Raw genomic sequence first — 14,373 nt, 5'->3', positions numbered from 1 at the left:
GGCGTGCTCCGCGACAGACTGCGGCCTCTTCTCCAACAAATCAATAAAACGAATGTCTTATTAAACAGGCTTGATACATGGGCGCTGCGTATGCCCATGATGTTTATTAAAGTCCATCAGTCCATTTTTAACATTAGCAGCTGTGTGTTTACACCTCAACCACATAAATTCATGAATGATGCTTTCCAACTCAACATTTCTATCCCTCATATATTTGTCAGTTCCTTAATTTAGTATAACAGTAGCTTTCTATTCAATCCATGATTGTCAAATTGGAAATTTCCCATACAATGCCTATTGTGACATGAAATAACGAAAATATAAACTCAAGGAGACTTTTTGTCTTCTTCAAGGACGATATTACCCAACAACTCAATACTGTAGAACATGGTTTACCACAACGGTGGACAAATATTTCAAAATGTGCCGTGCTCAAAGTCCGAAACTGATCAATCTTGATGCATTTTGTGCAAAAAAAACTCAATCCATCCTAACAAACTGGACTTGAAAAACACTACGTGAACATCCATACAAATCATGGAAGAGTATGGCAGGGATAAAAGATACACCGACCAAAGATAAGAACGGAGTAGAAGAATCGGGAGAAGAAGAAGAAAAAAACGGCAATGCACACACACACAGCGACGATGATGAGCGAAGGAGCGCAGACGTGAAAATATTAAATAAGATGTACATTATCATGCCACTATGTAGACCTAAGGCTATTGAAGTCAGTGGGCCATTCCTTGCATCCCTTCTCCGTTCGCAATTTGGAATCAATAAATCAGACTGTGCACACCTTTATTAAATTTGTCTTCCCTGAACCCTAAATGACTGATCGTTGTCACAGTATGAATTATCACTCATTTCCATGCACAGCGTCAGTAATTGGCAGGTGGAAGACATTAAAATGACCATAAATTAATTTAAAGGTAATTTAATAGAGCAACCCCCCCCCCCCCCTGTCCCCAAGAAATTGCACAATAATTTTGTACCCTAATATTCTGATACTATGAACTGAACATCATGGGAACCTCGCAAAAAAATACTAAATGTCATTTGCACCAATTACTTAAGAGTGCGGATGTATCATGAAGACAGATAACACAATTTCACTTGAAGTGAGATCTTTGGTATGTTTCACTCACACTCCTGAGGGTTCAACCAACTATCATGTACCCGGATGCTTGAATCACGGTCCATATTTTTAATAACTGCACCACAGCTATACTCAAAATGTTCAGTAAAATAAACAATTTCTGTGACATTTTGAAGGTGTGTGAAAAGACACTTGGCACCCCTGTCTCAATCCTGTACGTGAGGGCTCCTACCACACCATATGGTGGATTTCATTGGTTAGATTTCTCTATGGTTATACCATAAGGCGGCGATTCAAGCATCCGTTTCTACAAATAAACCAAAAGGGTCAAAGTTGAAACTTTCCCCAAACTGAGGAGTCGGTTATCTTTGCGTATTCTGTGAGCCTGACCATTTGACGTCAGGACCGGAATTTCATAGAGCTTCTTAAGCGGAAATGGTTGCTTAAAATTGCTTGGCTAAGCAAAAATGAGCAGGATAAAAGTCGCACATGGTATTGGTTGGCATAATTTTGCTGTGCTTAGCTGTTTTCGTGCACTTCATTAGACAGCTCAAAACCTGACTTAAGTAGGAAGAATATCATGCCTGTCCTAACTGCAAAAAAAAACACCTTTTTTTCCCCCTAAATGAAGCCACATAATATGGAGCCAACTTTGCCAGCTTAAAAAAAAAAAATCGCATAAAATAAATGCTCAATCATCCTGACAATAGGGCTGTCAAATAAGAATTTTTCCAACAAATGTTCAGAGGAATGATTAATAAGAACCACTGAAGTGAGACTGACAGGTCAGTAACAATAAACCCTATCAACTCATCATTTTACAACTCAGCATCATCCCTTCACCAAGTCAGTGACTATTTAAACCCAAAGTTTGTTTCCCAATCTCCCCCATGAGGAAATCAATAGGAAACTGTCGGCCATTGACAGCCTGCTCCATAATATTACAAACTCTTCATATTTAGTGAAGAAGATAAAAACCCAGCTCCGACTTGGTCAAGCAAGGACGGCCGACTGATTTGCGGCAGAATGTCCAAAATGCAACATGTAAATTGCTCTTAGCGCCCTGTTTTTCTCATCAACGGCGGACCCAAATTAAGAGGCACATTCCGTAAATTAAAACAGAATAGTTTGCCCGATTCCTCTGCATCACTCAACAAATTAAAGCAGACCATTTTCATTATCCCTGACTTGCCATGAACCTCTCAAGTATGACATACATAAAGCAATCGCAAACAGGGGTTAGAGCCTAGACACATCCCCACAATTGAAGTAACATCAAGCTTCAATTAAATCTTACATCAGTAACACATGCAGAAGGGATTATGCCATAGCCCAGTACACGTACACATCATGCACGGGCCGAAACACGCAATAGTTCACTCAGTGACAGACGCGAGATTTCTTCCATTCCCGGGTGCGCGGAATCTCTCGGCCTCGGCCAAATTCCAAGTCGGGAAGGGAAACAACTTTGATTAAAGCCCCCCCCCCCCCTCATCTCAATGTCTTTACCATGATTATCATAATCAACAATGTACACACGCCCACACCTTGTGTTACAGCTCATTGTGCTGTTTGCAATGCCTTAATTTGATTACGGAGGAAGAGACTATTAAACGCAAGAGTAACAATCCAGAGAGAACCGTTGACTCAACGTCCCTCCGAGAAAATAAGAAAACAGTTTATAATTGCATTTGGAGAGACGTCCAGCCATCCGAATGATGAGCAAGTGAATGCAGAATAATCAGTCTATTTATCAAGTCTATTAAAACAATAACTCTTTATAGGATTTTACCACCATCCCAACGAAAAAAATAAAATAAAAACCATTTAATGCAATGAAACAATATCAACCATGTAGAATTTTGTTTTCCCCGGATTATTTGTATAGGTCATTGCTCTTACTAATCCAAAGAGCGGCAATCCAAATTGCTTTAAAATCAAATGAAAACAATCATTCACAAACCTATATCTTCCTAAACAAACCCATAAAATATTTTTAAATATGTATAAGATCTGTGAATTTCATTCACATGAAACCATGACAAACTAATTTATTTTAAACTCCTACAAATTGTAATTAAAACCCTTTACTGGGCAGATTGAACTCCTAAAATGATTTCACGAACACATAAAGGCCTACAGTGCCAAAAAAACTACCTTGTGAAACTAAATGTATGTGATTGATAGAAAACGCAATCCCAGCTTCTCGTGCTTCAGTTAAACCATTTGCAGATCATGAAGAATTCAGATCAATGTCTCACTTTTATTGATCGATTACGTAAATCACAAACTGTGATGACCACTGATTAGGATATCCAGAAAGTCCTTAATTGCTTGATAATGAGCAGAGCAATATTTAACCCTCTCCCCCCCCCCCCCCATCGACCCCCCCAAGGCCAGGTAAACATAATAAAAGATGCAAAAGATTGTTTGGTTATCTTGAATAACAGAGTAAACATTTAACTGTTTACCTAGCAATCTTACGATTGTTGTTATAGCTGATTATAGAAATGATTACTCATGTGCGACTGGAGACTGGACCAATGGGATGAATGGTACATGGTGCCGTGGTCAACTCAGTTTAAAGGGAAATGCGTTCCTTGGGCAAGATGTCTGCTCAAGTGCTATTCACACGACATCAATTTAACTGGGGTCCCTTGCTTAATTATAGCATGGTTGTAAAAAGTAAGCAATGTTTGACAAGAGTTTGCAGGAGAGATTGAACAGTAGAACAAGTTGTTGTCTTTTCACACAAGGTAAATTTTGTAAAAATGTACATCTATGCTACAATTTAGCAAGGGACCCAGGCTTAGTTGCTCTCGTGTGAAAGGGGCCTAAGTGAATGTATCCTATTCATAAGGCCCTCATCACGTGATTAACTATTTAACTCTTCAACAATTAACTGATGTCCTTCGCTACAAATGTTATGAGCACTGATTGTGTATTTGTTGTCATTTAACTGATTTAGCAAGCTTTCACAAAGCTAACACTCATTTTTTTTGACCAAAGACAAATTGACTGGATTTTAACCAACCACCTCCAGTTTAACGCCCTATTTTGTCAATATCTTTGTTAGGGGGGCAGTCAGAAGCCTAATAGTGAAGGGAGGGAATGTTGTCCAAGGTCTGGACCAACAACATTTAGAAACGCTTGAGAAGATTTCACTTTGGACTATACAGTGCAAACATCTTTGTCCTTTTACATGTAGTGCAATTAGCAAAATGTTAAGCAAGGGACCCCAGCTAAACCGCTTTCGTGTGAAAAGGGCTTTATGGCAAATATGTACACATGCATGAGTGGAAGATGATACCAAACACAACATGTGGACTTGGAAGATTGCACAAAGGTGGATCCAGGGGGGTGGGAAGGCTCCACCCCCACCCCAAACCCCATCCCGAACCCTCACCCCAAACCCCACTCCAAACCACCACCCAGGCAAAATAGTTAAATGGTGTAGGCCCGCCCGTAAGGCAAAGCAATTTTCTTGCTATATAAAAGGGAATCTCTGAAGATTAACGTTCTCCTGATGGGACATCTTAAAGGGGGCACCAGAGGCAACTGCCTCTGTAGAGTATCCGACCTGCCCCACCCCCCTCCCCAAAACCTCAACACCACCAGCAAAGTAATTCATGCCCTGCTTATTTATAGTACACTTGGTTAATGGTTACCCCTTTCCCTGCAGTTCGAATCACGGCAGATCTCCATTTGATCTGCCTCGAGATTGTACAAAAGTACCGCGGCTTTTTATCTTATTTCAAATTTTTCAGATTTTGATGCATAGCAAAAATATCTTTCAACTAGAGTGATTTCTTTTCTGTATTATGAAATGCGCCATCGGCTACTACGTGTAATTCAATTCAACTCAATTTACTGAACTATTATTGGAGAAAAAAAGTCTGTGAAAAGACACAAAGCTACGACACTGGAAATATGATTTAAAATGTCTACAGGAGAAACGAAACATCTCATAATGAGGTTGGGATATAGAGCCATGAATTGTTGTACTGTCTTAACTTATGCTGAAGGAAGACCCTTTGTACAATGATACTGTTTCCACTTCATACAAATCAACTTTTTCTTCCAAATATATTTTGGGCTATAGTTTGAGTTTCTTTTATGAAAAAAATCACCATTTTGTGACCCCAACGACCCACATCTTAAACAACTACATTGAATACTGAAAAAAATACAAGTAAAATCACTCTCATTGAAAAATAAAAGGCAGTACAATATTTACTCGACTCCACTTCTCAAAAATATGAGTACAGATAAAGTACTAAGTATTAAAATACATTGCACAAGATAAAATAAACATAAAAAAGGAAAAATCTGAGAGGGCAAGGGAGAGGGAAATTACAAATTTCCTAGAACTAAAAAGTTCAACATAGCTGCCAGTAAAAAGAAAACCAATCAAGTCATACTGGTAAACAAACAAAAAATAAAAAATTGTTTTTAAGAAGAAAAGTAAACACCAAAAACCAAGACCAAAAACCAAAACCTAAAACCCTTTTAAAAAGGGTCTTTTTACTTAAAAAGAAAAACAATCAAATCAAAATGGTAAGACAAACTATTTCATCGAGACAGTCTAAAATCCTTTAAAAAATACATAGCGAGTAGGTAGCTTAGCTATAATCATAAAAGGGGTTGTTGATATATTGTTTAAAGGCAGTGGACACTATTGGTAATTGTCAAAGACTAGCCTTCACAGTTGGTGTATCTCAACATATACATAAAATAACAAACCTGATAAAATTTGAGCTCAATCGGTCATCAAACATGCGAGATAATAATGAAAGAAGAAAACACCCTTGTCACACAAAGTTGTGTGTGTTTAGATGGTTGATTTCGAGACCTCAAGTTCTAAACTTGAGGTCTCGAAATCAAATTCGTGGAAAATTACTTCTTTCTCCAAAACTATGGCACTTCAGAGGGAGCTGTTTCTCACAATGTTTTATACCACCAACCTCTCCCCATTACTTGTCACCAAGAAAGGTTTTATGCTAATAATTATTTTGAGTAATTACCAATAGTGTCCACTGCCTTTAATTCATGAAAGATGGGGGTAGGGGAACCTCATTGGGTAAGGAATTCTGCAAGACCGGTAAAATAGTACACTAGGAATAAAACAGATAGGATACATCCTGAAAACCAAAAAGTGTTTAAATGGTTAATAAAACAAACAATTATTGATTTTATTTTAACTAAATTTAGTGACGAAAAATTAAAAACAAAAAATATACATTACCCTAAGTTCTTAGGTAACTTGATAGCATGCCTTAATCTCCTCAAGGGTAAAATTTTGAAGGCTTAATTTCTGAGTGGCTCATTACTCGAGGTGTGTAGAGGCTCTTTAAGTGCCATCAATGTCTATTTTAATGACTAAGACAGCACAGTGTGGGGTCTAACCCTGGCCTCTGATATCCCTCACTGAGCAAGACAAACCATCAACGCTGCCCTATCTCTCAATAAATCCCTCAGACTTAATAAGAAAAATCTCCAAGGGCAGCAGGAAATGGTTCCAATGTTTAATTTCGCATTTTCCCCGTGTGTCTATAGACTGGCTGCTTTGTAAATCTCCCAGGTTTTTTTTTGGGTGTTGTTTTTTGAGATGTTTAAAAGATGGCCTTAAACTGACCCTGGACCCGGGGAAAAAAAATAACGTCAATATGGCGTGGACAGAAACCTTAGCGATTACTTCCGTCAGAATTGTGTTTTTAAGAACCCCTTTCTGCGCCTTTGTTTAATAAACGGGATTGTCCTTGGCTAAATGAAGCAGATCTTTGCTTTTATGCATTCCCAAGCTCTCGTGCTATCTTTGAGATCAATTTTTTTTCCTTCACAAATTCATCCCTTAAAAATGAATACATTAAAGCCTTATGAGATCTTCAAGATCAACAATTTCTTTCGAGCGAATTTTCTTCAACAGAGCTCCAGTTAATGGGGAAGATTCCATAAGACTGCAGGGATTGTAGCTCAAAATATTAACTGGACCAAAATTCCAGAATTGTGTGTACGAGACCAGAAGTAGAATGAGAAGAACAAAAATTCCAACACGGTTTAACAATTGAACTGGGCCCAATTTCATAGAGCTGCTAAGCACAAAAATTTGCTTAGCATGAAATTTCAACCTTGATAAAAACGGGATTACCAACAAAATTTCTGTTTGTTTCATGTGGCTTGTTACTGGTCTTCAGCTGTTGTTTGCTTATCCTAAAAATCACGTGGAAAATTGTTTGGTAATCCTGTTTTTATCAAGGGAGAAATTTCATGCTAAGCAAATTTTTTTGTGCTTAGCAGAGCTTTGAAATTGGGCCCTGTTGATTCAATAATCAACAGAATGTTCTCTTCTCCAGAAGACGATCAGAACATACTGATCGGAACGTCGAGTTAATCCAACGGATCCAACGATCCAACGGTTCTTTTCAGAACCACCCCAACTCATTTAAAGATAGTCATTTATTTTACATGGTGTTACCGCAAACTCTTCTATATATAGAATGCTATTGATCAAACTGAAATTGAACACTGGTCCGGTCATGAGTTTACTGGCCTGATGCTAAAAGCACTGGCCTCGGGCCAGCAGTCCCGTGTAAAACTTCGCTTAACGAAGCTACTGGCGCTTCTCAGATTCAAATTTTGGGGTCATAAAAACATGTCTTTCCCAAAACCACATTACTTCAAAGAGAAAATTTTGTCCCAAAATGCTTTATACAATCAAAAGCTACTGTAGGCTTTTAACCAAAAGTTAGATTTATTTTAAGAGTGATAACCAAACGTATATCTTCCCTTTAAGCCGCGCTAAATTGCTACAGCCGCATCTTGCGCACATTAAACAAACCTGATACCCCACAAAATGCGTCATCTCCTTCCCCACAACAGATGCTACGAAATATGTCAAGTACAAATTCAATCATTTCTTTTTACCTAAGCACCCACGGTAATTTATCTTTGAAAGGGACTCGGTCTCTTCCAATAAGTGGAATCAAATTAAGCAACGTGAAGTATTAAGAGAGTAACAGTCTCCGGATTGATGCCGTGCACAGGAGGTCAAGGCGTCGGTCGTGGGTGTGTTTGTACTGTGGCGCTGTGTTTTGTATGTGGTAGATTTAAAGGGATTTTACGACATCGTTATTTTTATTTTAAGAAGCAAAAATTTCCTAAGATCTTTGCGGTACCAGCTGCTATTATATAGGAATCCAACTGGCCTCTAGCTAGGTGGTCTAGTGGTATGACATCTGCTCTAGAATGGCAGAGGTTGTGGGTTCGAATCCCACCCAAATAATAACTCTGTGGATTTCAGCATTTAGCTTGGTATGATTCAAACCCTCAACCTTGTGATTATAACCACTGGACCACTGACATAAGTGGGGGTTTGTCTAAACTCTAATGATAATGATGAATCCTTAGAAAGCACCGGTCTCCTTCACAGATGTGTTTTACAGACAAGTATGCAAAGTAATGAGTATTAACACCTTCTTATATAGCACCTTGAAAGATTTGAAGATCCTTCCTCGAATTCTGCAGCCAACCTTGCCAGAAAGTCCATAAACACCGAGGCAAACCCATTCTTTTAACAAGTGTAGTGGGTTCTTTACACAACACACAGGATACGGCTTTAAAGGTCTCATCAAAAGACGAGGCAATAACAGTTAAGTGTCTTGCTCAATGACACAAGTTTTATGACTCAAGGCTCAAAAAAAAAAAAAAAACAGAATTTGAGCGTGGTACTAGTACCTAGATTGCTAGGCCACGCAACACACCATTTTGAGTTGTGGTAGATATCTTTTGAATGTACCATTTATTGATCTCTTTTGGGAAAAAATAGTAGCTCTGACAAGAGCTGGTTGGTTGTGGCAGTTCTAAAAGAAAGAGACACCAATGGTGTAAAAACTTGATGTTTCGATTAGCATCCTCTGACTGTCTTCAGAAGAAAAACACAAGGGCTCTCCACCTGAGCAGCTAGAGCTGAATAATTGAAACATTGAGCTGAAATACAACTGGGCCCAATTTCATGGCTCTGCTTACCGCTGAATTCTGCGCTTAAGATCACGATTCCCCGCTTACTGTGCAAGCGCCGAATTTCTGTGCTAGCCTTGTAAACGTAGAATGCCTTGTAACTTGGAGTACGCACTCGCAGAAGCCTAAATGCGCTGCTAACTCGTGAAATACGCTTGCCGTAAGCACAGAATTTCCTGCTTCCGTAAGCGCCGATTCTGTGCTTACGGTAAGCAGAGCCATGAAATTGGGCCCTGGTTCTTATTAGAGAGATTATTTCCATGGTGTTACCTCAATTCTCACTCGATAGAAGACCGACGACAACAGCGTCTCTTTATTTTCAAAATTTCCAACTGGATGATCAGCTGTGATGTACATCCAGAGCACATTCTATTCTTTTTTCTAGAGCTTTGTCAGCTCCCAAGGCAGCCTCTTACACCATACATCACCAGAGAACATTTGAGCTAATTACAAATGGTGTAAACAACATGGGTGTCTGACCAAGGAATATTCTCAAGGTTAGATATTTTAAGGGGGCTTAAAAGAATAAGTCTTTGATGTTGACCTATACTATCTATTTATAGTCAAATCTTGCTGTGTAAAATCTCTCTTGGCGTCTTAAAGATGGGGCTTATAATGAGTGCTGATAAAGATTAGGTAGAAAGGGGAGAAATGCATTACTGAAGTTGAGGAAATTCAACGTGTTGTTTCAGCTACACCGCTGGTACGAGTGCTTTTTCTTCTTCCTTGGTAATTTTTTTTTGACTCAAAAAGACCTACGTGCCTAATTCCAGACATCTGTTTTGTAAAACGGCAAACTCGTGCTTAGCAGCTACTACAAGCTTACCAGCCATAAGGCCATGTAAGCCGGTTTTTACAAGCCCCAGCTTTGGCTGGACTCCAGCTTCTGCCCCTGCAGTTGTTTTGAAAACAAGCAATTTTGGTACGGGGCTTCAAACAGGCCGATACTAGGGTCTAAGCCAGAGCCTAAGCAAGAGCCTAAGCTGCAGCCTAAGTCAGTGCCTAAGCTGGAGAGTATGGTTATATACAAATACAATTAATTTAGTGGAGGTTTGTGTGAAGCACTAGTGTTCATTTCTGTTATAATTCTAGCTTGTTTTATACATTCATTATAAAAATAACACATTCCATATATAATGATAAAAACATTGAAAACATTTATCACCAGCTCATATATCAGTTTGACACAAACAAAAGTTTCTGAACAATGACAATGTCCATAAATGGCAAAACAACACTAAAAGAATGTACCATGCTGTTATCATATTTCATCTGAAACTTCATCCAGACGACATCTCCTTCAATCTAACTTCTCTTGCGTATCAAGATACCATAACTTTAGTCAGGAGAGATCAGACATGTTTTCTTAACCTATTCATCTTGAAACTTAATGCTGAAATGTTTCACAATCTGGGTGAACTAGGTCAGCCAATCCCCCCTCCAAAGAATGTTAATAAGGGCACATGTGAAACTATCTCATATCTGGCCCACGAAAAACTTATACCAATATTTTTGCAACGTCAAAAATGCGTCTTCCTTTCTTGTCGCAGAGAAAAGGAAACATAAGTTTGATGATGTCTCCACAAGGACTCCACCGAGATCATTAAAGAATAATCCGCCGAGCCAAATGAGTGAACGTTTATCAGAATTGACAGCCTTATAAACACAGATCCATAATTTGTAACATTTAAAAATTTCATAGCCACAATATTTAGAAGGGAGTCGGATGGAATTCCGGCGATTTGTCACTCCTGATTATTGTTTTTCACATTTCAAGAATTACAAGAGTGAATGTCATTATTTTTATAAACAGGTTCAACAGAAACGTACTTAAGGAAAAATGTGAAAAGTTCACAGGGTAGTCTTTACTACCGGAAAGTGACCAACTTGTTTGGGTTGGTTGGTTTTTTTTTTTTAAGTTAAAGAGAGGGCCTGAATTACTTTTTTTGTTTCAAAATGAGAACCCACCGTATTTGCAAGAAAATGTTTGCCTTGAGAAAAAAGCATAACCTTAGTTTACATCTAAATATCTAAAAGTGAGATGAAATCGAGTCAAACTTCAATTGTAATTATCTTAACTTTTTAGATTATATTTCATAGCCGCTTTGCAAATTGTTGATGTTGATATATGACTATCTTCCTGTTATTGGTGGTTATTGGTGGTTAAAAGATGTTGATGAGATAGATAGATAGATAGATAGATAGATAGATAGATTGATAGATAGATAGATAGATAGATAGATAGATAGATAGATAGATAAATAAAAGGTTTATTGACAATAGTCATGATCGTAGCATAAAAACTGAATTGCAACTATGATACAATATTTTAAAAAGGTCAGTGATCAGTAAGAATAAAAATATTAACATAAAATCAAATCGGATAAGAGTAGACTCGCATCTACATTAGTCTCAGTTCTACTCTAAATATCTAAAAGTAGCTCAAAGTTTGCCGAGATTTCAACACCTCCTCAGATTCTATAGCATTATACAATCATGCTTGTCTTTGACTTCTTTACTACAAATACCTAGGGTAAATCATACTTTTTTGTCCCATGGGTTCTTTCACAGGGACGGTTGTCTACAAGTACACTTGCCACAAAAGTTATTGACAAAATGTCTCGCTCAAGGAATTTTGTAACTTACTAAGATCAGGTTTGGTGAACGTTAAATTCGCACTGTCATTTTTATTTCTTTTTTTCTTGGTGGAAAAATTCTCAAAAGTGAACATAGGCAAGTCTTCAAACAAATAAGGGAGCCCTGGGTTCCCAGGGGTGGATTTCACAAAGAGTTAGGACTAGTCTTATCTCAAGTTAGGACCAGTTTTTAGGCTAGTGAATCAAAACTGTGCAGTTTTTTTCCCGAGGCAAAATATCAAAAATCGGACTAAAATAGGAAGAATATCCTATCTGATAGAATTAATAGTACAGTGGAGAGAGGAGGTACCAGGCAAGTATAGAACGAAAAAAACTACGTAAACCGACCAGACCATCGAGCGAGGTTGTTAGCCCACTATAGGATTATAACCACAGTCCACAGAGGTGAAAACAGGACAGAATTACCCCCGACTAGATCCCCACGGACCCAGGATGGGTTACCGCCGCGAGACCACAGAGACAAGCAGTTTGTAAATCATTCTGTTTAGACTCTCTGCACGTGACGTCATCAGCTGCTAAGGTCATTAAGGTAATCACCTCCGCATATTGCATACAAATTGATACAATTAGCGAGGAGCATGCACTGCAAGCTGGAAAAATTGTGCCAATCACTTTGCGCTAACAGACACACATATCTAGTGATGAACATCATGCAGTCTCATGTGTTTATAATTTGGTGTAAATTGACTGAGTAAAACCTCTTAAAACATAAAATACCTCAAGTCCACAAAGAAGGCCACGCCACTACAGTGAGTTATGAAGATGTTATGTGAGTTGATACATAGAAAATAATTGTAATAAAAAAGTGTTCCCAGATATTCTACGACAAAATGGTGTTGTCGGTAGAATGATGCATACATGCAGGCCTTTGGTTTCATATTTGAGGCCAGGGGCAAGGCCATTTTCACTTTGCAACTTAGGGCACATCCGTTGGAAACCTAAATCAAATAAACTGTTTGCAAGACCAACTAAATGGAGGATTCCAACTGGTCTCACTTCACCTGGTGTGCTCTGTGGTCTAGTGGTTAAAACAATTACTCTGGAATAAAGGGGTAATGGGTTCAAATCCTACCCCAGTAGCCTTAGGATTTCTTCCTCCAGTACAAAAGAAAGCACTGAGTATATAGTGTACCGGTATGTCACATATAGTTATTAGTTTATAAAAAATATAAACAAATAAAAATAAAAAATCTTATTTCTTTAACATGTATCTCACAAGCTCTCACAAGCTAAAATTTTACTAGTGTGCTTACAAGTCAGGCCTCTTATCTTGTGTTTATATTGATTGCTTGGAGCCTATATACTGCACATACAAATCCTTGTCATTTGATTGGTGGAACACGCATCACGTGGTAACCTTTATTTTGCAATGAACACTGCCACAATGCTCCAAACTTTAATATAGGAGTCCTTAATGGATAAATATAGGATACTTCAGACTCTTCGCAGGGTCACTTCCGAAACAAAAGTTCCCTGCCCCATTGTTCAAAGGAGGCAAGGTCGTGTTACGCAGAATAAGGTTGGTGTCTGCATGGAGTCAGCCATACTGTTTGAAGGGTTTTCAGAACGTGTCTATTTTGTGTCTATTGTGAACAAATTTTTAAAAGTCATAGAAAGTAAAAATTAATTGCATTTTGCTTGAGCATTGTCAGAGTATTTACTCACTAAGCGAAATGGAATAGTCCACAGGCCTGATACTCCAAGGAGGCACCAAAAGCAATTGCCTCCATGCCCCGGGTCATTGCCTTGGTGCCTTTTAAATGCTCCAGTAGAAATTTACAATTTCCTCTATTGGTGCCCTTTACCAAGGAGGAAATGCCTTGGTGCCCTTGCACTTTCAAAAAAACGAAGCATACAGGCCCAAGTCCATAATCGAACTCAAATTCATCCAATATTTGTATATTAGACTACTCAGTTATTACATTCCCGTTGTTATTATTGAGTAAACCATCTCTACACTGTACCTCACAGCATTGTAATATTAAATTTTGTGAACGACTCCGGAAGTGGCGGACATGGCATATACGCTAAACAAACTCACACCACCAATCCAATTGCCACGCTTCCACGGTCGACCGGCCGGCGCACGGATCAGAGCAAAGAGGATTTGTATACTCTTACCTCTTTAAGCTGTTGTGCTTGTCTCTCTGCATCATCTTTGGACGTCTTGATGTCTTGCATAAGGTGCCTGATGTGAGCCTCTGCTACTCTGCGTCCACCAGACTCCTCGGCTAGTTGTCCCGTCAGCTCAGACTGCTGGAGGTTCAACTTGTTCCACTCGGCCTACATCAGAAGGGACAAAAAAGATGGTTTTAAGACGGGTCTCGAAAAAAGGCTAAAATGAGGATGAGGGTTTCTTCTAATAAATAATTGTTGATCTAGATTGCTGGCAAAAATCTTGAAACCTTGTTATAAAAATACAACAGAACCTAAAAAGTCAATATGAAATGTATGAAAAACAGGTTTTTTCCCCCTCTTTATTCAAGATTTTTTTTCAAGAGATCAAAAGGGATTAGCACTGTGACACGTAGCCCCTAAAGATACCTGGTCACGTCCGATCTGGTCATCATTATTTTCACAAGAAAACAATGCACCCAGGAA

At 38.6% G+C, this 14,373-nt stretch overlaps 1 protein-coding gene across 2 annotated transcripts in view; it reads right to left on the bottom strand.

The window, feature by feature from the left end:
• Window positions 1–14,373, bottom strand: part of LOC139936991 (centrosomal protein of 128 kDa-like) — a 109,285-nt gene that overhangs the window by 51,313 nt on the left and 43,599 nt on the right. For both annotated transcript variants that reach the window (XM_071931906.1, XM_071931915.1), the window contains one exon: window positions 13,894–14,055. In XM_071931906.1, coding sequence (XP_071788007.1) covers window positions 13,894–14,055 — 162 coding nt within the window. The remainder of the gene's footprint in view (window positions 1–13,893; window positions 14,056–14,373) is intronic.

The sequence above is a fragment of the Asterias amurensis genome, chromosome 1, assembly GCF_032118995.1.
Source record: "Asterias amurensis chromosome 1, ASM3211899v1".
In the NCBI taxonomy this organism is placed as follows: Eukaryota; Metazoa; Echinodermata; class Asteroidea; order Forcipulatida; family Asteriidae; genus Asterias; species Asterias amurensis.
The sequence above is the reverse complement of the archived record's forward strand: the minus strand, read 5'-3'. Positions and strand labels throughout refer to the sequence as shown.